The sequence below is a fragment of the Coregonus lavaretus genome, assembly GCF_964263955.1.
Source record: "Coregonus lavaretus genome assembly, chromosome: 16".
In the NCBI taxonomy this organism is placed as follows: Eukaryota; Metazoa; Chordata; class Actinopteri; order Salmoniformes; family Salmonidae; genus Coregonus; species Coregonus lavaretus.
The window spans coordinates 24,133,973-24,158,705 of record NC_140003.1 but is presented as its reverse complement, the minus strand read 5'-3'; the positions used below and the strand labels follow the sequence as shown (position 1 = coordinate 24,158,705).

Sequence of the window (24,733 nt, the reverse complement as noted above, 5' to 3'; positions counted from 1 at the left end):
GTGTGGGAGAGCGGTTTGCTGATGTCAACGTTGTGAACAGAGTGCCCCATGGTGACGGTGGGGTTATGGTATGGACAGGCATAAGCTACGGACAACGAACACAATTGCATTTTATCGATGGCAATTTGAATGCACAGACATACCGTGACGAGATCCTGAGGCCCATTGTCGTGCCATTCATCCGCCGCCATCACCTCATGTTTCAGCATGATAATGCATGGCCCCATGTCGCAAGGATCCGTACACAATTCAGCTGAATATGTACCAGTTCTTCCATGGCCTGCATACTCACCAGACATGTCACCCATTGAGCATGTTTGGGATGCTCTGGATCGACATGTACGACAGTGTGTTCCAGTTCCCGCCAATATCCAGCAACTTCGCATCTGAGTTTTTAAACTTTGTTTCCATTGAACATGCCATACAAATAAAGGCATTTTAATTAATTATATGAAGAGTGTCTTGGTCCTCCTTTCTTTTTGATGAACTTCACACAGCCATTGAAGAGGAGTGGGATAACATTCCACAGGCCACAATCAACAGCCTGATCAACTCTATACGAAGGAGATGTGTCGCGCTGCATGATGCAAATAGTGGTCACATCAGATACTGGTTTTCTGATCCACACCCCTTCCTTTTTTTTAAAGGTATCTGTGACCAACAGATGCATATCTGTATTCCCAGTCATGTGAAATCCATAGATTAGGGCCTAATTAATTCATTTCAATTGACTGATTTCCTTATATGAACTGTAACTCAGTAAAATCTTTGAAATTGTTGCATGTTGCGTTTATATTTTTGTCCAGTGTATATCTTCATACGTTTCGTTACAATATGGTGCACTTGTAGTTTTTCTTAGAAAAAAGTGCTATCCTCATCATAACATGGAACCTCACAAGTCTCAGACAAGCCCCACACTAAAACTTCAGAAACAATTGGTCCACCATCCAGAAGCATGGTCAGTTCTTTTTGCAGGAGTAGTACGTCTATTTACACTGGTATCCAGCCAAAGAGTAAAACAGTGTTCCCCAGGGTTCAGTCTCAGGACCTGCCCTGGTTTGTGTTTATCATGATATTGGGGAGCGCGTTACGCCTCTTCCTCCATGGTCCCAGGTCACGGGTATACCTCTTGATCTGCCGGAACCACTGCTGCGTGCGGGATTTGTCAGATGCCCTGAAAACAAAGGCCTCCTTCCGTATATCCAGCACCTCAAAGGTGTCCTCACAGTCAGGGTCGGCCGACACCACACAGTTGGCTAGGCGGATGGGCTCTCTGAGCACAGTGAACTTGCCGCTGCTCTTGTCTTTGATGAGCACCATCACACCATCCCACACACCGTGCTCCTGCTGCTCCACCATAGCCCCGCCGTCCGTCGGAGACAGCCCCTCCCCAGGCCGCTGCGTACGAACCATCAGCAGGCTCTGGACGTTCTGGAACTTGAGGCCTTTACTGCCCTTCTTCACCCACTGTCCGTCTGCGGGCTGGGAGAGCTGCAGGGGCCCCTCCATGACGAAGCGTGTGTTTTCCCTGGCCCAGCCCACCGTCTTCATGGACATCTCTCGCATCTCAATGTTGATGACCTCGCGGTTCTTGCGGCTGTCACGGCGGAAGGAACGCAGCGACCAGGTAAGGGTTCCTTCCTGCTTGGTCTTCATGTTGATGTGCTCCAGGTGTGACTCTACACGGCTCTTGGCCTCTCGGAGCCGGGCGTGGTCCGGGTGGCACTCTGTGGTGGCCTTGCTGATGCGGCTCAGCAGGAGGGGGTACTTGGTGACCCTCTGGAGGGGGGCCATGAGGAAGGACCGCAGGTTCATACGCCGCAGGGCTGTATTGTCATTCTGGGAGACATCCAGGAAGATCCTGGGAGGCGAGGAGCGAGAGAGAGGGAGAGAGAGAGAAAGAGAGAGCGAGAGAAAGAGAGAGGGAGAGAGAGAGAGAGAGAGAGAGAGAGAGAGAGAGAGAGAGAGAGAGAGAGAGAGAGAGAGAGAGAGAGAGAGAGAGGGAGGGAGGGAGGGAGGGAGAGGGAGAAAGAGTGAGAGAGAAAGCGAAAGAGAGAGAAAGAGAGGGAGAGAGAGAGAGAAAGAGAAAGAGAAATAAAGAGACAGAGAATGATATTAGCATACTGTTTAATTGCAATGGTAGGCCAGAGAGTCTCAGACCTAATTCAAAATTTGAGAGAAGTGGGAATCACAACCCACTGGGCAAAAACTGGTTGAATCAACGTTGTTTCCACGTCATTTCAACAAAACAATTCAATGTGATTTAAAAGAAAGTCATCAACGTAAGGGAAATTCATATTTTTTAAATCTAAATCCAATGACATGGTGACATTTTTTGTTGATTTCATGTTGAATTCACGTTAGTTGACAATTCAACCATATGTAAATCAAAGCTAGACGTTGAACTGATATCTGTGCCCAGTGGGAAGACAAGGCAGGCTGAGTCATTATGGGTGAGATGTGATGTAGTTGGCTGGATCTAAAAAAAGTATTGACTTCAGCACCGTTCTCAAAATAGGACTAGTTATGAATTAATGATAACTTTCCGTCTCTTCCACTAAGTTCCACACAGCGTAGTGGGAACTTAGGGTTCAAAGTTATTGTTCCAGTCCTCGGAGGACAGAAGAGGGCAAGAGCGCAGAGAATTCTGGTCAGTGGAAATGTTCTATACAATACATTTGGTGTAAATGTTATCTTGATCTCAATCTTGAATTAGGAAAAATAAAAACCAAAGTTCCCTTATTTGTCTTTGAAGTGCACTTTTACACAGTCTTTACCTGAGCAGTTCCTTCTCCTTCTCCAAGGTGTTGAGCATGTTGACAGAGATGGACTGCTGCAGGCAGTATGTCTGGAAGGCTGGCAGCATGTTGACAAACTCCAGGAAAATCTCTCCAATGCACACTGTTAGGAGGTCCTCATCTCCCTGAAAGGGAACAACAACAATGACAATGATTACATTGATCACTGTGTAACCACAACTCAAATTCAGAGCCATGGATGTAACGATTTGCTGCCTATGAGATTGGCATGATAATTTTAAACATTTGTTGAGCTGACTGGTGGTCTAGGTTCAAAAGTGTCACCTCACCTGGTCGAAGGCCTGATCGATGCTGTCCTGCAGATGTTCAGTGAAGCGTTCATTGACGTCTATGAGCTCCTGAACGTTGCTGAACACCACAGTCAGTTGTTCTGAGGTCAGCAGCCCGGCACTCTGCATGGGACAGTAGAACTCCTCCTTGATGATCCTCAGGTCCTCCCCGTAGCTTGACTCAGTGTTCAGGAACTCCAAGATGGCTTCCTTCCTCTCCGTCCTCAACTTGGAGCAGCGCTCACACATACTGGTACCCTCCCCGTCCGTCCGGGCCACCCCATGCCCGTCTCTCTGGCCACAGTCTGGGCAGGGTCTTTGGGCCTCCCAGGCCCGGAGGGAGTTAGAGGGTCTCTTCCAGCCGCGGGCCAGGCAGGGTCCAATCCCACTGTCCACCCGTTCTACCTCTGCCCCTCCACTGCGATGTACTCTCCGGGGTTCATCGTCATCGTCGCGGTCATCACACAGGCCCACCACACCGCTGTCGGCACTGAGGCTGCTCACAGTGCTCCAGCGGTTATGCCCAGCACTTGTCACGCCCAGAACCCCAAGACGCTCCTCACCGCGGGGCTCAGAGCGCACCCGCACCGAGGCAGGTGCTATGGGACACACACACACACAGGTTAGACCAACCAATGTTTATAAACACACAATATGCCTATGGGCTAGATTCAAGTCACACGTCATTGTTAACAGGTGTACAAGAGACCTCCCTGTCTCCAATCAATCCCGCATTGTTGTAACGCAAAATTATATAAATGGATAACATGGTCAGATATGTAAAAAACTATCTTACCCCCACACCATCCCCTCACCTCTAAGGTTTGACCCCTGTTCTGGCAATAATGTCAATAGTATAAGGTCAACATTACCATATGGCAGGGGTAGGCAACTAGATTCAGCCGCAGCCCGATTTTTGTCGGAACATACAGTAATTATAATAATTTGTACACTGCAAATTGAATACAAGTAAGCCCAAAAAGAGATTGAATTTGAAGATAACTATCATTTCATACCTTGATTACATTGAGACACAATCACACATATTTTTTTATTTGTGGGAATACTTAGAAACACATTTCCTAAAATAAACAGTACCAGTCAATAGTTTGGACACATACTCATTCCAGGGTTTTTCTTTATTTTTACATTGTAGAATAATAGTGAAGATATCAAAACTATGAAATAACACATATGGAATCATGTAGTAACCAAAAAAGTGTTCAACAAATCAAAATATATGTTATATTTGAGATTCTTCAAATAGCCACCCTTTGCCTTGATGACAGCTTTGCACACTCTTGGCATTCTCTCAACCAGCTTCACCTGGAATGCTTTTCCAACAGTCTTGAAGGAGTTCCCAGATATGCTGAGCACTTGTTGGCTGCTTTTCCTTCACTCTGCGGTCCAACTCATCCCAGACCATCTCAATTGGGTTGAGGTCGGGTGATTGTGGAGGCCAGATCATCTGATGCAGCACTCCATCACTCTCCTTCTTGGTCAAATAGCCCTTTCTCAGCCTGGAGGTGTGTTGGTTCATTGTCCTGTTGAAAAACGAATGATAGTCCCACTAAGCGCAAACCAGATGGGATGGCGTATCGCTGCAGAATGCTGTGGTAGCCATGCTGGTTAAGTGTGCCTTGAATTCTAAATAAATCACAGACAATGTCACCAGCAAAGCACCCCCACACCATCACACCTCCTCCTCCATGCTTCATGGTGGGAACCACACATGCGGAGATCATCCGTTCACCTACTCTGCGTCTCACAAAGACACGGTGGTTGGAACCATAAATCTCAAATTTGGACCAAACCAAAGGACATATTTCCACTGGTCTAATGTCCATTGCACGTGTTTCTTGGCCCAAGCAAGTCTCTTCTTATTATTGGTGTCCTTTCGTAGTGTTTTCTTTGCAGCAATCTTTGCAGCAGTCTTCCATTCCTGTGGCGGTCCTCATGAGACCCAGTTTCATCATAGCGCTTGATGGTTTTTGCGACTGCACCTGAAGAAACTTTCAAAGTTCTTGAAATGTTCCGGATTGACTGACCTTCATGTCTTAAAGTAATGATGGACTGTCGTTTCTCTTTGCTTATTTGAGCTGTTCTTGCCATAATATGGACTTGGTCTTTTACCAAATAGGGCTATCTTCTGTATAACACCCCTACCTTGTCACAACACAACTGATTGGCTCAAACGCATTATGAAGGAAAGAAATTCCACAAATTAACCTTTAACAAGGCACACCTGTTAATTGAAATGCATTCCAGGTGACTACCTCATGAAGCTAGTTGAGTGAATGCCAAGAGTGTGCAAAGCTGTCATCAAGGCAAAGGGTGGCTACTTTGAAGAATCTCAAATATAAAATATATTTTGATTTGTTTAACACTTTTTTGGTTACTACATGATTCCATATGTGTTATTGCATAGTTTTGATGTCTTCACTATTATTCTACAATGTAGAAAATAGTAAAATAAAATAAAAACCTGGAATGAGTAGGTGTGTCCAAACTTTTGACTGGTACTGTATATAGGGGTAAAATAAAAAATCACTTGTGAGCCAGTTTTGACCTTATGCCAAAACCTGTCATATAGCATATAGACTTACATGCCCTAACATGCCAGATAGTTTTGTGTTGAGGGTGCAGGGTGTTACCCTGTTATCAATAAGGGAATTGAGGAGTGAAAGGTCACAAACATTCTGAGAAAACTACAATATGTTGTTATATAACTCGACACAGCAGCCCTATCCTGAAGAGACAATACTAATAGGCTCCTACTCTTCAAAACAGACCCAATCTTAAAATTGCAGGGTATGTTAGTGTAAGGGCCTCTGAAGATTGCCATTTAAAATCCTACTTGATAGCTAGCTCCTTTACAGTGATTCAGCTGGCTGCCCTGAACACAATCTGAGGAAAACAGAGAGGGGGCTGAGGCTCTAAATAAGTGATTCAGAATGTTTCAATAGCAAAGAGACAGTCACACTGCAGTGTTGAGGTCCATAATGTAAAGATGAGGACAGCACTTTAGAGAGAGTAAGTGAGGTCACATTCAAGAATAATAACGTTTGTGGCAGTAGAACTGAGGTTGGGTTCATGTGGGTGTTGGTTTCTTAACCTGGCTCATTGTTAGACTGCACAACATGGGCTCCATGCCAGACAAGGCCGCTGGGAAGACTGCCCAAACGGTAAGTAGGATGAGAAGGATGAGTGTGATGACTCGTGTGGGTAGTTTTGTGGAATGGTGCGTTGTCAGGATTGGTCAAGGGGAATTAACACACGAAGAGAGACTTGTGTTAGGAAATACTATTCCTGAGGATAATGTGTGATTATGATTAAGTTAGACTGTTGATTTGATATGGGTTGGACAGGGATGTTTGATATGGGCTGAACAGGGATGCTTGATATGGGCTGAACAGGGATGCTTGATATGGGCTGAACGGGGATGTTTGATATGGGCTGAACAGGGATGCTTGATATGGGCTGAACAGGGATGCTTGATATGGGCTGAACGGGGATGTTTGATATGGGCTGAACAGGGATGTTTGATATAGGCTGAACAGGGATGCTTGATATGGGCTGAACAGGGATGCTTGATATGGGCTAGACAGGGATGCTTGATATGGGCTAGACAGGGATGCTTGATATGGGCTGAACAGGGATGCTTGATATGGGCTAGACAGGGATGCTTGATATGGGCTAGACAGGGATGCTTGATATGGGCTGAACAGGGATGCTTGATATGGGCTAGACAGGGACGTTTGATATGGGCTAGACAGGGATGTTTGATATGGGCTGAACAGGGATGCTTGATATGGGCTGAATAGGGATCTTTGATATGTAGCTCCCCTCACCACTGTCCCTGTCCCGACGCTGGCTGTGGAGGCGTGCAGCTGCAGCGATCTTCATCTCCAGATGTTTGCGCTTGGTGGCATCGGCTGGCATGGGGTCGCTGTAGTGGGGCCGGAGGCGGCACTCGCGCTGGGCCCTCACCGACTCGGCCGGCTCATAGGCTGCGTCTGAGCTGGAGCGCCTGCAGCCCAGGCCAGAGTAATGCTGATTGGAGAGACACACCTGTCAATCAACTGTACATGTCATCTGCTATTGGCTGAAAGAGGCATGGTCAGTGTTGATAGAGAGAGGTTGACAGAGAGAGAGAGAGAGAGAGAGAGAGAGAGAGAGAGAGAGAGAGAGAGAGAGAGAGAGAGAGAGAGAAATAAAGAGAGATGTAAGCGTCATGTGAGAGGCTATAGGAAGTGGGTTCACTGTATCATACACTCAGGGGCCTGAGAGAGCATTCTCTGTAGCATAGACTACCCGTGTTAATGGTGCCATCATGGGCTGAATTGCAACAGATATTAATCCATTCTGAACCTGGTAGGTTTGACTAATGAAATTGTGTTTAATATCCTGAGACACAGACTGTACTTTAAACATGACACTCTTGACTCTGAGAGGCTCTCATTGTTGAATGTACTGAGATAGACATACCGACAGACAGACAGACAGACAGACAGACAGACAGACAGACAGACAGACAGACAGACAGACAGACAGACAGACAGACAGACAGACAGACAGACAGACAGACAGACAGACAGACAGACAGACAGACTAAGGGCACATATCTGTATCTGTTTCCTTCACAGAATGACTTGGGAAGCCTTGGAATGGAATGGAATGGGAATTCTAGGGAATAGGAATGCAAGGGAAGCCTTTGAGATTGCAGAAAATATCCCAAATAGCAGAGACAACAGGAAGAGTCTATCCTTTTTAGATAAACAATGGAATTTCCCAACAACGCATAACAGCTTGACACAATGGCACCAATGCTAGGTGCTGTTCAAGGATGGATTGGGTGGATTGCGTTGGTGTCTGTCAAATTATTCCTGCATACATCATGGTGGGCCTCATTATGGAACTATGGATCGGGTGAAAGGTCATCAGACTGACTCGTAACCCCTGAACCTTCACCCCTTACCCCTCAACTCTCTACAGACGCACATTCAGCATCATTAGGGGATTGACAGCATTGAGTGATAGCAGCTCATTGATTGACAGGTCATCATTGATCGGCCCCCAAACTGCTAATGTCTAGATTCTGTGGTTCCTAGCATCAGCTTGATAAACAACAGATAGCTGCAGACCGTTACATGATAAACAACATGACTGTGGATAAAACTGAAGGGCATTGGGGTAAGTTTTCATATCCAACAAGATGAGGATGGGAAATAAGACATGTAGCTAAGGCTCTAGTATCGCACAGAACAATTAATGACGCAGTTCAATGCGGGTACTAATGAATTGCAGTTGGCCATTACTGGAAACATGCACAGCCATTCTCCATGCATTTAATAAACCAGTGCATGCAACAGCAACAATGACTATGAGCAAAAAGCAAGGTTGGAATATACAACGTTAGCATTCGTTCTCACCTATAGCATCCTTCCTCATACAAAATACATGACGGCCATAAACCCAACGACCCTGGCTGTCGATGATGCTGCTGTAACCTCAACCCCAGCAGAGGCTAAGACGTGTTGCTCGGATTATAGCACAAATTAACACAATGCACCGACAGCTACTGACGGACGGCTAGCGGCTGGGTAGCTGCGTTTCACACAGAGAGGACCAGACAGACAGCCGAGCCAGCAGAGCAGCACAGCACAAAGATTAGATGAAGAAGCCCAGTTAGTTACCACCATGAACCTGCTCTTCAATCCTCTCTCTCTGCGGAGTCCTGTTCCCAGGCAGATGCAGAGCTGAGCTGGGAGGAAGACGCTGAGACTGAGGCAGTAGCTGCATGCCTGCATGCCTGCAGTTGTCAGGGGCTCATCACATACCTCTGCCTGCCTGGCTGTGTGTGTGTGTATGTAGTCCGCCTGCCTGCCTAGATACGCAATCCCTCTATTCTGTTCTGTTCTTCCCTAACCATTCTCACATGCCCCTGTCTGTGTGTGTGCTACAGCCCACCACTATCCCCAGCATATGGAGTGAGTGAGAGAGAGAGAGAGAGAGAGAGAGAGAGAGAGAGAGAGAGAGAGAGAGAGAGAGAGAGAGAGAGAGAGAGAGAGAGAGAGAGAGAGAGGTAGAGGGGGAGGGAGAGAGAGAGCGAGAGATTCTCCTTACACATTCTGCAGCTAGTTCCTCTCTTTCTGCTACAGGCTCATCGCAAGACTCCGCTCCGCAGGCCGTCGTGGTTGTCATGGAAACAGCAGAGGAGTGACAGTCCGGCGGGGGAGCGGTGATGTCAGTGCTGTCGTCCTGGTCACCTGACAGCCTGACGGGGGCCTCCGCCGCTGCAATCTCTGCACTGCAGCTGGAGACAGAGAGAGAGAGGGAGAGGGGGGGGGGGGGGGGTGGAGAGAGATGGGGAGAGGGGAGAGAAAGAGGGAAAGAAGAGAGGGGAGAGAGAGCGAGAGAGAGAGAGCGAGAGAGAGAGAGAGAGAGAGAGAGAGAGAGAGAGAGAGAGAGAGAGAGAGAGGGAGCGAGGGGAAGAGATGAGGGGTGTTAGAGACGGCAGAATGGCAGAGGATAGAATTATGATTCCTGGCACCTCTCTCCTCTCCTCCCACCATCCAAATCATTCAGTTTTATCAGACCTCCCCCCACCTCCTCCCTTCCCTCTCTCCCTCTCCAGGGACCTCTCCCCCTCCTCTCCTTCTTCTCTCCCCAGCAGAGGGGCTCAGGGGCTGGGTAATTTGACGCATCAATTCCCATTAACACCTGAACTCCTGGACCACTGGGCAGGATGGCAGGATGCTACCTCCCTCACTCTACAGCTCTCTACATGCATCACACATCTGCCTCTCTGTCTGCCTCTGGTTCCTTTGAGTGCTGACCAGCCATGCTCTGAGCATGTATCAGCCTTGTGTGTGTACGCACCCAAGGACATTGCCTGCTCCTGAGCTCTCTCCATACAGACATGCATGTATGTGCGCATGCACACACACATACACACACATACACACACATGCACACACACGCACACACAGTATGAGCTAACTGCTGAATGAACATGAGAACAGATCAGTCTGCCTGCCACAATCATGCCGTCCGTTCACATGTCACATTGTGATTGACTGCACTACACAGACAATGGAGAAGGAAAATCACAATTTCCTTCCCAAAGCTCCATTTAATTGTATCTCTGCTGGCAAGAAAATAGCCTAGCAATTTGGCCAGGGATGTAAATTGTACTCTAATCATTTGCAATATTCTACATTTTATTCATTTCTGTCAATCATCAATGCGTGAAAGTCATTATTTACATCATGTTTGTTTGTGTATTTCAGGGATGGGCAACTTTGACGTAAGTCATCATGAGGGGCCGCAGTGGCTCTTGGGTATGCGTACCCACATCCATACCCCCTCCCCACCTTGCAAGCAAATTACATTTTAAAGTTAATTTCTTGGAATTCTGCCCATTTTGCCATGGGTCATACAGAATATTTTGCAGTTTTAAAGCAAGTTTACTGCAATTCTACAGATTATGCCATGGTGTGGAGAGAAGATTTTGCAATTGTATAACTAATTTCATGCAATTCTACTCATTTTTCCACTGGGTGGAGGCAAATGTTTGCAGTTTTTAATATGATAACTGATGATCAATGGGCCCCAGGCCGGTCGGTAATTAGACCATGCTTACTACAAGTTTAGATAGCTGGCCACTAGACTAATTTACCAATCCATTTTTTTTTTTTTACATCAGCCAATTGAGTGACTGCTGATGCACAACCAAATTTCAAAATTGCACCTTGTGTATTCTATTATTCTAATTCTAAACAGTACATTGAGACCCCCTGTCTGAAGCCTCCCTCTCTAACTCATTAGTACTCAACTCGTCATGGACCCGTCATTAGCATACAAATAATCCAGAGATCTCCTACTGCTGACGTCTCAAACCAGAGTAAAATCTGACTGCGCTGCCGTTACACACTAATCAGAGAAAACACAATCAGAGAAAATACACACACCTGCAGAGACCCACACGATCACAAGCAGACACACGAACTAGTGATCTTCAGTTCGCGAACGATTTGTTATTTTTTAAATATTTTTTTTTTACTGACTCAATGCTCATGATTCGTTTTTCGGAGTGACTCGTTAATTTGAGTCGTTCGTTTGACCTGCTGGCTGCAATGAGTTCTACAGCAGGATTAAAAGCCAATTTATGCTTTGTATGGAGGGTGTGACGCAATTGCGGAGCCTCTTGAGGCATGCAGAGGCCAAATCAAGCTCTGTACCACATCACAGTGCGCCTCTCAAATGTTGTAACAATGCGGAAGGCTCCGTATAGCTCCGTATAGCTCCGCATTGACATGATTGGTTGACGGTAGGTGGGGGCGGGAGGTCCTGTATAAACACCAACTCACTTCCTTGACAACTTCCTTCACAACAACTCTGCTCAACAGCTCTGCGCTGCTCGGTGAAGCAGGTCGGATTGAACATGTTGAATGACGTGAACGAGAGGCGTGTAGAATCATCACTGTTTCGAGTTTTCAGTTCATCGTTCGCCGGTAGAGGGTCTTGCATGCTCTGGGCATTACTGACTCAAATTAACGAAATGAGTCGAAAGATTCAATCTTTTGACTGAACGAGTTGAAAAGATCAGAGTCAGTAAAAAGAGCCGAACTTCCCATTAGTAACACACACACACGCACACGCACGCACACACATACACACATACGTATGCACACACACACAAACACACACCAACTGACCTACACACTAGCAACAGTCACTAGCATTTGCTAATGTTTTGAAGTCTTTAAAATGCAACAAAGCAACAACAAAGCGAACCCTTAATCTTCAGATGGTGCAGGTGCCATGGGCATAACAGGAATAATTAATATGGCCCTTCTTTAGGACTGCATCCCAAATGGCACCCTATTCCCTATATAGCACCCTATTCCCATTTGGCTCTGGTCAAAAGTAGTGCACTATGTGGGGCATGGGTCCCCAATTACATTAATCCGTGGCCCGATTTTTTATTGAGTGGATGGTCGAGGGGGCCGGAACATAGTTATAAATAATTTGTACACTGCAAACTGACCTCAAGAATCCCAAACAGATATAGTATTTGACATTTCAAACCTTGATTACATTTGAATAGGATCACATATGCATCTCTATTTATGTGTGGGAATACGTGGGAACAGATTTCCTAAATTAAAATCACTTTGAGGTGATTTCCTGGTGATTTTACAGTCTTTTCTGCCCAACAACAAAAATTATATAAATTATCATTATTTTTTATTTGATTTATTTTTGCTCTGAAAAATTGGTGGGCCCAATAAAATCACCTGCGGGTTGAATTTGGTATGCGGGATGCCTATTAGGGAACCCTGATGCAGGGAATAGGGTGCCATTTGGATATAGCCTAGAAAGAGGCAATAAAACCAGACACTGGTGCGTATCCTTCCTTCCAGTTGGAATAACTGTCAATAAAACCTTTCCTTCCAGATATTACCTGTCAGCCTGTAGATGATGCATGTGGGGTAATAACCTGAAACTTAATTTATTAGCTCATGGACTGTGTATGATACAGAGCCTTAGGAAAGTATTCAGACCCCTTGACTTTTTTCACATTTTGTTACATTACAGCCTTATTCTAAAATGGATTGTTACAAAAAATTGATTGGAGTCCAACTGTGGGAAATTCAATTGATTGGACATGATTTGGAAAGGTACACACCTGTCTATATAAAGGTCCCACAGTTGACAGTGCATGTCAGAGAAAAAAACAAGCAATGAGGTTGAAGCAATTGTCCGTAGAGCTCCGAGACAGGATTGTGTCGAGGCACAGATCTGGGGAAGGGTAGCAAAACATTTCTGCAGCATTGAAGGTCCCAAAGAACACATTGGCCTCCATCATTCTTAAATGGAAGAAGTTTGGAACCACCCAGACTCTTCCTAGAGCTGGCCGCCCGGCCAAACTGAGCAATCGGGGGAGAAGGGCCTTGGTCAGGAAAGAAATCAAGAACCCGATGGTCACTCTGGTCACTCTGGTCACTCTGACAGAGCTCTAGAGTTCCTCTGTGGAGATGGGAGAACCTCCCAGAAGGACAACCATCTCTGCAGCACTCCACCAATCAGGCCTTTATGGTAGAGTGACCAGACGGAAGCCACTCCTCAGTAAAAGGCACATGACAGCCCCCTTGGAGTTTGCCAAAAGGCACCTAAACACTCTCAGACCATGAGAAACAACATTCTCTGGTCTGATGAAACCAAGATTGAACTATTTGGCCATTATGAATGCCAAGCATCACGTCTGGAGGAAACCTGGCACCATCCCTACGGTGAAGCATGGTGGTGGCAGCATCATGCTGTGGGGATGTTTTTCAGCGGCAGGGACTGGGAGACTAGTCTGGAATGAGGGAAAGATGAACGGAGATCCTTGATGAAAACCTGCTCCAGAGCGCTCAGGACCTCAGACTGGGTCAAAGGTTCACCTTCCAACAGGACAATGACCCTAAGCACACAGCCAAGACAACGCAGGAGTGGCTTCGGGACAAGTCTCTGAATGTCCTTGAGTGGCCCAGCCAGAGCCCGGACTTGAACCCGATCGAACATCTCTGGAGAGACCTGAAAATAGCTGTGCAGCAACGCTCCCCATCCAACCTGACAGAGCTTGAGAGGATCTGCAGAAAATAATGGGCGAAACTCCCCAAATACAGGTGTGCCAAGCTTGTAGCATCATACTCAAGAAGACTCGATGCTGTAATCGCTGCCAAAGGTGCTTCAACAAAGTACTGAGTAAAGGGTTTTAATACGTATGTGAATGTGATATTTCCGTTTTTGTTATTTGTATAAATTAGCAAACATTTCTAAAAACCTGTTTTTGCTTTGTCATTATCGGGTATTGTGTGTAGATTGATGAGGGAAAAAAACAATTTAATCAATTTTAGAATAAGGCTGTAACGTAACAAAATGTGGAAAAAGTCAAGTGGTCTGAATACTTTCCGAAGGCACTGTCTCTGCCTGCGGCATAATGTGATGTTGAAATTAGTATATAGTCGCCATATAGCCATATCATGTTTGTTCATAAGGAATCCATACTGTATATTCTAAACATGGATGGTGACTCTCTCTGTAATCTCTCTGTTAATGTCTTTAAATATTAAAGGCCCTGTTAGGATAAAGAAAAACACACCCAAACCTAACCTGTGTATTTGTCAATAGGAGAGAGCGAGAGCGACCACATCTTAATGCACACTAAGCACACCCAAGAGCACTGTTCTAGAACTTCCCACCGTTAATAGATTCCTGCTCCACCATCCCATCAGGTGTACACTCCAGTATAATACATGGGAAAAGCATTGTGAAAAACCCATCAGACTAGCCACAGTTCGATAGCCATTGTGATCGTAAGTCTGTATGGGACACAGAGGAGCGCTAACACAAGACTTGTTTAGTGGAGTCGAGAGAAACAGTGGTTAAAACTAGACCCTTGGGGTACACGCATAACATTAGAAAATGATTCATTTTTAATTACCAACTTTATACTAATAAAATATTCACAAAGATCACGGCTACGTAACGGAGGTCAAATTAAAACCCATTAAGAATAAATGTAGTGTTCGAATATATACATACTGTATATTAGCAAAATTGCCTACATACATGTAATAATACACTTGGTAAAAGCTACCTCATAAATTCTAGCAATTCCTAAGCATGAGGATGAAAAACGATTAAACCTCCACCTGTCCCTTGTCCCCTATGCCCCATGTCCAACATGTGTGAGGAGTGTAATATTTGAATGTACAGAATGTCACATAGCTTTCCTATCTGGCAAACACACCACCTATATAGTACAGTGGCTTGCGAAAGTATTCACCCCCCTTGGCATTTTTCCTATTTTGTTAACTTACAACCTGGAATTAAAATGGTTTGTATCATTTGATTTACACAACATGCCTACCACTTTGAAGATGCAAAATATTTTTTCTTGTGAAACAAACAAGACATAAGACCAAAAAACAGAAAACTTGAGCGTGCATAACTATTCACCCCCCCAAAGTCAATACTTTGTAGATCCACCTTTTGCAGCAATTACAGCTGCAAGTCTCTTGGGGTATGTCTCTATAAGCTTGGCACATCTAGCCACTGGGATTTTTGCCCATTCTTCAAGGCAAAACTGCTCCAGCTCCTTCAAGTTGGATGGGTTCCGCTGGTGTACAGCAATCTTTAAGTCATACCACAGATTCTCAATTGGATTGAGGTCTGGGCTTTGACTAGGCCATTCCAAGACATTTAAATGTTTCCCCTTAAACCACTCGAGTGTTGCTTTAGCAGTATGCTTAGGGTCATTGTCCTGCTGGAAGGTGAACCTCCGTCTCAGTCTCAAATCTCTGGAAGACTGAAACAGGTTTCCCTCAAGAATTTCCTTTATTTGTATTTAGCGCCATCCATCATTCCTTCAATTCTGAACAGTTTCCCAGTTCCTGCCGATGAAAAACATCCTTCACTTCACTGTGGGGATGGTGTTCTCGGGGTGATGAGAGGTGTTGGGTTTGTGCCAGACATAGCGTTTTCCTTGATGGCCAACAAGTTAAATTTTAGTCTCATTTGACCAGAGTACCTTCTTCCATATGTTTGGGGAGTCTCCCACGTGGCTTTTGGCTTTTCTGGCCACTCTTCCGTAAAGCCCAGCTCTGTGGCGTGTACGGCTTAAAGTGGTCCTATGGACAGATACTCCAATCTCCGTTGTGGAGCTTTGCAGCTCCTTCAGGGTTATCTTTGGTCTCTTTGTTGCCTCTCTTATTAATGCCCTCCTTGCCTGGTCCGTGAGTTTTGGTGGGCGGCCCTCTCTTTGCATGTTTGTTGTGGTGCCATATTCTTTAAATTTTTTAATAATGGATTTAATTGTGCTCCATGGGATGTTCAAAGTTTCTGATAGTTTTTTATAACCCAACCCTGATCTGTACTTCTCCACAACTTTGTCCCTGACCTGTTTGGAGTGCTCCTTGGTCTTCATGGTGCCGCTTGCTTGGTGGTGCCCCTTGCTTAGTGGTGTTGCAGACTCTGGGGCCTTTCAGAACAGGTGTATATATACTGAGATCATGTGACAGATCATGTGACACTTAGATTGCACACAGGTGGACTTTATTTAACTAATTATGTGACTTCTGAAGGTAATTGTTTGCACCAGATCTTATTTAGGGGCTTCATAGCAAAGGGGGTGAATACATATGCACGCACCACTTTTCCGTTATTTATTTTTTAGAATTTTTTGAAACAAGTTATTTTTTTCATTTCACTTCAGACATTTTGACTATTTTGTGTATGTCCATTACATGAAATCCAAATAAAAATCCATTACAGGTTGTAAATGCAACAAAATAGGAAAAACGCCAAGGGGGATGAATACTTTTGCAAGGCACTGTATATCTTCTGTGGTATCATGCAGTTCAGTCTGCAGTCTGTATCATCCATCATCACCTCTATAGCACTGTCTGAGAGAGGTGAGAGACACAGTGATATCTATGGGTGAGAACAAGCACAGTGGAGCACCCTGACTTTGACTGTCAGGGAGAGGGCCATTTATGACATGAGAGAAAGAAGAATACAAGGCTATCCATTTCTCTCATAGTCACCACTGACACTTACACTCCTTTAACTCTTCTCTAGTTTAACTCTTCTCAGACCTGGGTTCAAACGGTATTAAGACGTTCTTGTTGGAACTACCCTAGTGCAATGGAACCAATGCAATAGTCCCAAAAGTGCATACCCTATCCATCAGGCTCAAGACAAACCCTCAAAGTATGTGAAAGATTACAAATCCTACTTGAACCCAGGTAGGTCTGCTATGGAGATGATGTGTCAGACTGGAAATGGGAGACCCTGGCACAGCCACAACAGTCTCCTCTGGTAGCCAAACCTGTCTGCTCCAACATCTGTTCACAATAAGCTGTGATTAATCAATGCCAACACTAACTCTAATGTCGCCCCTGCAGAAAAACACTACAGCACACCCCAGCACGATGTGGGCCCAATGCGGGCTAAAATATTGGCCCAATGTAGGCTGCCAACATTGGGCCAATGCGCCTTTGCTCATCGGCTCCACATCGGCCCCCAAGACATTTACCCAGTGTTGCCAGCCCATATCTGGTGAAGGCAGCACTCACTTTGCCTGAAATATGGCCATCTTTTCCCAGCAAAAACATTGGCCCCATGTAGGCTGCCCACATTGGGCCGATGCGCTTTTTCAATTTAATAGGAATTAATTTTATTAGAATGTATTTATTACAATTTAATTCAATGCATAAATTTGATTATTTTCAAGCCTTAAAGGTATTAAGGGAACTTGATAGATTGTATCAGAAAGACAACAAAGTTGTTACTATCATACATATACAGTGGGGGAAAAAAGTATTTAGTCAGCCACCAATTGTGCAAGTTCTCCCACTTAAAAAGATGAGAGAGGCCTGTCATTTTCATCATAGGTACACGTCAACTATGACAGACAAATTGAGAAAAAAAATCCAGAAAATTACATTGTAGGATTTTTTATGAATTTATTTGCAAATTATGGTGGAAAATAAGTATTTGGTCACCTACAAACAAGCAAGATTTCTGGCTCTCACAGACCTGTAACTTCTTCTTTAAGAGGCTCCTCTGTCCTCCACTCGTTACCTGTATTAATGGCACCTGTTTGAACTTGTTATCAGTATAAAAGACACCTGTCCACAACCTCAAACAGTCACACTCCAAACTCCACTATGGCCAAGACCAAAGAGCTGTCAAAGGACACCAGAAACAAAATTGTAGACCTGCACCAGGCTGGGAAGACTGAATCTGCAATAGGTAAGCAGCTTGGTTTGAAGAAATCAACTGTGGGAGCAATTATTAGGAAATGGAAGACATACAATACCACTGATAATCTCCCTCGATCTGGGGCTCCACGCAAGATCTCACCCCGTGGGGTCAAAATGATCACAAGAGCGGTGAGCAAAAATCCTAGAACCACACAGGGGGACCTAGTGAATGACCTGCAGAGAGTTGGGACCAAAGTAACAAAGCCTACCATCAGTAACACACTACGCCGCCAGGGACTCAAATCCTGCATTGCCAGACGTGTCCCCCTGCTTAAGCCAGTACATGTCCAGGCCCATCTGAAGTTTGCTAGAGTGCATTTGGATGATCCAGAAGAAGATTGGGAGAATGTCATAAGGTCAGATGAAACCAAAACTCAACTCGTCGTGTTTGGAGGACAAAGAATGCTGAGTTGCATCCAAAGAACACCATACCTACTGTGAAGCATGGGGGTGGAAACATCATGCTTTGGGGCTGTTTTTCTGCAAAGGGACCAGGTCGACTGATCCGTGTAAAGGAAAGAATGAATGGGGCCATGTATCGTGAGATTTTGAGTGAAAACCTCCTTCCATCAGCAAGGGCATTGAAGATGAAACGTGGCTGGGTCTTTCAGCATGACAATGATCCCAAACACACCGCCCGGGCAACGAAGGAGTGGCTTCGTAAGAAGCATTTCAAGGTCCTGGAGTAGCCTAGCCAGTCTCCAGATCTCAACCCCATATAAAATCTTTGGAGGGAGTTGAAAGTCCGTGTTGCCCAGCGACAGCCCCAAAACATCACTGCTCTAGAGGAGATCTGCATGGAGGAATGGGCCAAAATACCAGCAACAGTGTGTGAAAACCTTGTGAAGACTTACAGAAAACGTTTGACCTGTGTCATTGCCAACAAAGGGTATATAACAAAGTATTGAGAAACTTTTGTTAATGACCAAATACTTATTTTCCACCATAATTTGCAAATAAATTCATTAAAAATCCTACAATGTGATTTTCTGGATTTTATTTTCTCATTTTGTCTGTCATAGTTGACGTGTTCCTATGATGAAAATTACAGGCCTCTCTCATCTTTTTAAGTGGGAGAACTTGCACAATTGGTGGCTGACTAAATACTTTTTTTCCCCACTGTATACTGAAAAAATATATAAACGCAACATGTAAAGTGTTGGTCCTATGTTTCATGAGCTGAAATAAAAGATCCCAGAAATGTTCCATAGGCACAAAAAGCTTATTTCTCTCAAATTTTGTGCAAACATTTTTTTACATCCCTGTTAGTGAGCATTTCTCCATTGCCAAGATAATCCATCCACCTGACACGTGTGGCATATCAAGAAGCTGATTAAACAGCATGATCATTACACAGGTGCACCTTGTGCTGGGGACAATAAAAGGCCACTCTAAAATGTGCAGTTTTGTGACACAACACAATGCCACAGATGTCTCAAGTTTTGAGGGAGAGTGCAATTGGCATGCTGACTGTGGGAATGTCCACCAGAGCTGTTGCCAGATAATTGAATGTTCATTTCTCTACCATAAGCCGCCTCCAACGTTGTTCTAGAGAATTTGGCTGTACGTCCAACCGGCCTCACAAACGCAGACCACGTGTAACCACGCCAGCCCAGGACCTCCACATCCGGCTTCTTCACCTGTGGGATCGTCTGAGACCAGCCACCCGGACAGCTGATGAAACTGAGGAGTCTTTCTGTCTGTAATAATGCTATTTTGTGGGGAAAACTCATTCTGATTGGCTGGGCCTGGCTCCCCAGTGGGTGGGCCTGGCTCCCAAGTGGGTCGGCCTATGCCCTCCCTGGCCCACCCATGGCTGCACCTCTGCCCAGTCATGTGAAATCCATAGATTACGGCCTAATTTATTTATTTCAATTGACTGATTTCCTTATATGAACTGTAACTCAGTAAAATCATTGAAATTGTTGCATGTTGTGTTAATATTTTTTACAAGATAACATTTTAAGTTTGTCATATATCACATGCACTTATTTAAGTATTTTTAAAGACTTTATCATTGGCAGTGTACAAGATAAAGAAAAATTGGGCATCACACAACGGAACACTTAAACAGGAACAGCAAACTCAGTGTCACGCCCTGGCTCTGGGGACTCTTAAATGTTGAGCCAGGGTGTGGACTTGTTATGTTTAGTTTTCTATGGGTTTTCTTCTAGATCGTTTATTTCTATGTTGGCCAGGGTGGTTCCCAATCAGAGACAGCTGTAGCTCGTTGTCTCTGATTGGGGACCATACTTAGGCAGCCTGTTTTCACCAGTTTATTGTGGGATCTTGTTCCGTAAGGTTTTGTGTATAACCTAGGACTTCACGTATCGTTTTGTTGTTTTTGTTCGTGTTGTGTACGCAATAAAGAATGTATGCTTATCACGCTGCGCCTTGGTCCGCTTCATCTCATAACGATCGTGACAGAAGATCCCACCACGACTGGATCAAGCAGCGTGAAGAGGAGAGAGGATGGACTTGGGAGGAGAGGAGTGAGAGTCTGGCGAGAGCCATGGAGGCCATGTTCACAGGGGAGAGACAAGCCCAAAATTTTTTTAGGGGGGGGCTCACGCCGTGGACGACGAGGCAGCAGGAGGCCGCGATAGAGCGGTTCAGCAGGTTAGCAGAGGAGGCCGCCAGGTTACGGGGGCCACTGGTCACGAGGGAGAAGGAGAGTGTGGAGACACGGCGAGAGGAACTGGTTAGGCAGCAGAGGGAGCGGAGGTTTATGAGGAAACCCAGTCCCGCTCCTCGCACCAAGCAAGTGGTGTGTGTCACCAGTCCGGTCCGGCCCGTTCCTGATTCCCGCACAAGGCCAGTGGTGTGTGTTCCCAGTACGGTCCGTCCCTGCTCCCCGCACTAAGCCTGTGGTGCGCGTCGCCAGCCCGGTCCGGCCTGTTCCTGCTCCCCGCACCAAGCCAATGGTGCGCGTCGTCAGCCCGGTCCGGCCCGTTCCTGCTCCCCGCACCAAGCCAGTGGTGCGCGTCGCCAGCTCGGTCCGGCCCGTTCCTGCTCCCCGCACCAAGCCAGTGGTGCGCGTCGTCAGTCCGGCACGGTCCGTGCCTGTTCCACCGGTGCCTGCTCCACGCCGGAGCCAGAGCAATCCGCTCCTCCGGTGTCCAGTCCAGCTCCGGCCAGCGGGGCCAGACCAGACCAGGGGTGCTACGGGGGGGTAGAGGGAGAGTGGTGGTCACGCCCGGAGCCGGATCCATCTCCGAGGCGGAATGCCCACCCGGCCCCTCCCCTGTTGTGTTTGGTTGGCGCGGTCGCAGTCCGCGCCTTTGGGGGGGGGGGGGGGGGGGGGGGGGTACTGTCACGCCCTGGCTCTGGGGACTCTTAAATGTTGAGCCAGGGTGTGGACTTGTTATGTTTAGTTTCCTATGGGTTTTGTTCTAGATCGTTTATTTCTATGTTGGCCAGGGTGGTTCCCAATCAGAGACAGCTGTAGCTCGTTGTCTCTGATTGGGAACCATACTTAGGCAGCCTGTTTTCACCAGTTTATTGTGGGATCTTGTTCCGTAAGGTTTTGTGTATAACCTAGGACTTCACGTATCGTTTTGTTGTTTTTGTTCGTGTTGTGTACGCAATAAAGAATGTACGCTTATCACGCTGCGCCTTGGTCCGCTTCATCTCATAACGATCGTGACACTCAGTAACGTTTGCACAAAAAGAACTGTGTGCAAACCACGCTCCCAAATATTCTAATGAGCCCCCGCCTCTAGCTGGGCTTGGTCTGGGCTAGCCCCTGTTGGGCTTGGTGTGGTCTGGCCTGTGGTGGGCTGGTGTGGCCTGGCCTGTGTTGGGCTGGTGTGGGCTAGCCTGTGTTGGGCTGGTGTGGGCTAGCCTGTGTTGGGCTGGTGTGGGCTAGCCTGTGTTTGGCTGGTGTGGACTTGTTGTGGGCTAGCCTGTGTTGGGCTGGTGTAGGCTTGCCTGTGTTGGGCTTGGTGTGGGCTGGCCAGTGTTGGGCTTGGTGTGGGCTAGCCTGCTTTGGGCTTGTTGTGGGCTACCCAGTGTCGGGCTGGTGTGGGCTAGCCTGTGTTGGGCTCTGATGTGGGCTTGGTGTGGGCTAACCCGTGCCCACCGAATACCCACATGGGTCAATGGGGTCATGTTTGCTGGGAACCCATGAGTTTCAACTTAGCCATCAAAGAGCATTACAAGATTTCAAAACAAGCTTTTTATCAAAAGCATGTGTTCATCTTAAATGAAGACTACACAGATTGACAAACTAGTAAATAAATGGGTTTTCTAGTTAATGATTTCTTTACATGGCTAAGGTTCAATATTGCATTTCATTTAGAATTGTACCTTTCATCTGAGTATGCATAACTTCCACAAAGTAAGTAGCACAAGATAAGGAGTCAAACTGAGTTAGATAAACAGCTCATTACTGTACAATATTACCCATTGATGATCATATTGATGATGACAACTACCCCTAACTCCACCTTCTTACTAACCTCTTCTTAATGAGGTCCAAGGCTGATCCGATAAAGCCATCCTTCATCTTGTAAATCTTGGCTCCGTAGCTGGAGAGATCAGTCCTGTCCAGGAGCAGGGCTGGGCAGCAGCTGGAGGGGCCCTCAGCACTCTCCCTGCGTGGAGGAGGGAAGGGGACAGTGAGCTCCACACTGGGCCTGCTGTTCTGGGCCTGGGTATGGTCCATGGTCCCCTCCCCCCGGGTCTGACTGGAGGGCTGGAGGGGAGAGCGGGGAGTAGGGCCGGTACATATAGCCATTGTAGAGACTGTGGTCTGAATGCTGGCTGTTGGCTGGGGAGTAGGGCCGGTAAAGATGGGAGTGGCTGAGTTGGTAGTACTGGCTGTGGGAGCTGGAGCAACCACCATCACACTCTCCTCTGCTCTTATGTCTGGATGACAGGGTGGTGGTGGGGGAGCCCCAGGGGAGCTGTCACTCTGCCTGGCCTCTCCACTGCCTGTCCTCCTCCCGCTCCCCCTCTCTTCCATCTCTCCACTACCTGTCCTCCCTCCGCTCCCCCTCTCCTCCTCCTTCTCTCCCACACTGGGAGACTGAGAGTCTCGCCATCCCAATCTAGCTGTCTGAGTCTTACAGTCTCTGCCTGTTCCTGGGGTCTGACTGCCAGTACCAGGCTCTGGCTGTTGGTCTATTGAAGCTGTTACTGTAGTAGAATTACCCTGGCTCTCTGTCTGTCCACTGTCTCCCTCTCTCTGCCGCATCCTCTTAAACTCCTCAAAGGTGGGGATGTGCAGGCGGCCCATGGGGGGTTTCTTGCGTTCGGCTATTATCTCTGCACTACTCCCAGTGACAGAGATGGAATCGGTGGTGTAGGACTTGGTCATGTCCGGGGTCTGAGGGGTCTCATGGGAGGCGTGGAGGGCCAGGTTCGGGGTGCTGTTCTGCCGGTGGAGCTGCAGGCGTCTCAGAACCTCTTTCTTGATTTCCTCAGGGCTGGTGAGGCGCCGGACACACAGGTGTCTCTCAACGTACCCCTGGTAGGGTGACAAGTCCCTCTCTGAGCACCCCCCCAGGATGGGAGTGGTACTGCCTGGGGTTATCTGAGGTCGAAGAGGCTTCAGGGGTTCCGCCGCTGCCCGGGCACTCTGGAGGCGGAGCTTCTCCCTTAACCCCTTCCTGGCGTTGGTGGTAGCGTTCACCCCCCAGTCATCCACGACAGGGAACAGCCACTGGTGGAAGAGGGGCAGCTCCTTCCTCCCCAGACCTCCCAGACCTCCCCCCAGGCGAGCGTTGGGGTAGAAGGCCAGGCTCTCAGGACTGTAGCCCTGGGGCCCTGTCCCCACTGGAGGCCCATTGTACCAGTGTCTGGTGGCAGTGCAGCGGAAGATGAACTCACTGTCCATGCTGCCCCTGTAGGGGGCGCTATAGGGGGAAGAGTAGAGGCCTGGTTCAGACACAGAATGACTCCAGTTCAGGTTCTCCATGCTGCGGTAGAGTCTAGTCCCGCTGCCTGGGTTCATGTTCCCACAGGGCCCTGCGTGGTCTGGCCCCAGGCCTAACCCTGACCCCAACCCCAGCCCAGAGTCAGGACCTCTGGGTGGGTGCTGCACACTGTTGGTGGAGCAGTAACGGAGGCCAAGGTTAGTCAACAGGGCACTGCTGTTACACCGGGGTATGATGGGGAACTGGCCTGGGTAAGGAGGGTAGGGGGGTACGCTGTGGCCTCTGAAGCCAGAAAGGGGTTGGGGAAGGGGCAGGTCGGTGAGGCTGAGGCAGGGCTCCAGGTCCATGGTGAGACCAGCGGTGCAGGTGTAGCCCGCGGGGCCGTGGCCGGGGGAGAAGCCCGCTGAGGAGTAATCACATGGTGAAGGGGCCTTCACGTCCGGCATGGCTGCAGTATGAGCCACCATACTTCAGAGAGAGGCTCCGGGAAACTGGCCCTAAAGGACAGAGAGGAGACACAGGGGAATGAGCTGGGAGATGCACACACACACACACACACACACACACACACACACACACTGCCACAGTGCATCTGTACGTGAGCTGTACTAATACATTTCAGGAATTTCATTTGAAGGACAGACACTGAGGGTTGTTGAGATAATCCTTGAAATGGCAAATACATTCCATAATGTACATACAGTACATGTTATGAATGAGATAAATATTATTTTCAAAAACATGTTGATCAGTGTTGTGTTCGAGACCGATTCAAGATCAACACCGGAGCAAATAGAGTCCGAGTCAAAACCAAGACCGGAGAGGTGGTGAGACCGAGTCAAGACCGTGACCGGGAGGGGGGCGAGGGGTCCGAGACCGAGTCAAGACTGAGACCAGAAAAAGTCAAATTCAAGACCATGATTGTAATTGTGTCAATTGTAATTGTG

General features: G+C 47.1%; 1 protein-coding gene across 1 annotated transcript; it reads right to left on the bottom strand.

Annotated features, from left to right (window-relative positions):
- Positions 1-1,041: 1,041 nt before the first annotated feature.
- Positions 1,042-24,232, bottom strand: LOC311143766 (uncharacterized protein; the record flags this gene model as incomplete). Its single annotated transcript, XM_084179645.1, has 6 exons — positions 1,042-1,861; positions 2,778-2,923; positions 3,089-3,687; positions 6,940-7,138; positions 9,215-9,404; positions 22,368-24,232. The coding sequence occupies 6 exons, from the start codon at positions 24,230-24,232 to the stop codon at positions 1,042-1,044; spliced, it is 3,819 nt and encodes a 1,272-aa protein (XP_084035771.1).
- Between the last annotated feature and the right edge of the window lie 501 nt (positions 24,233-24,733).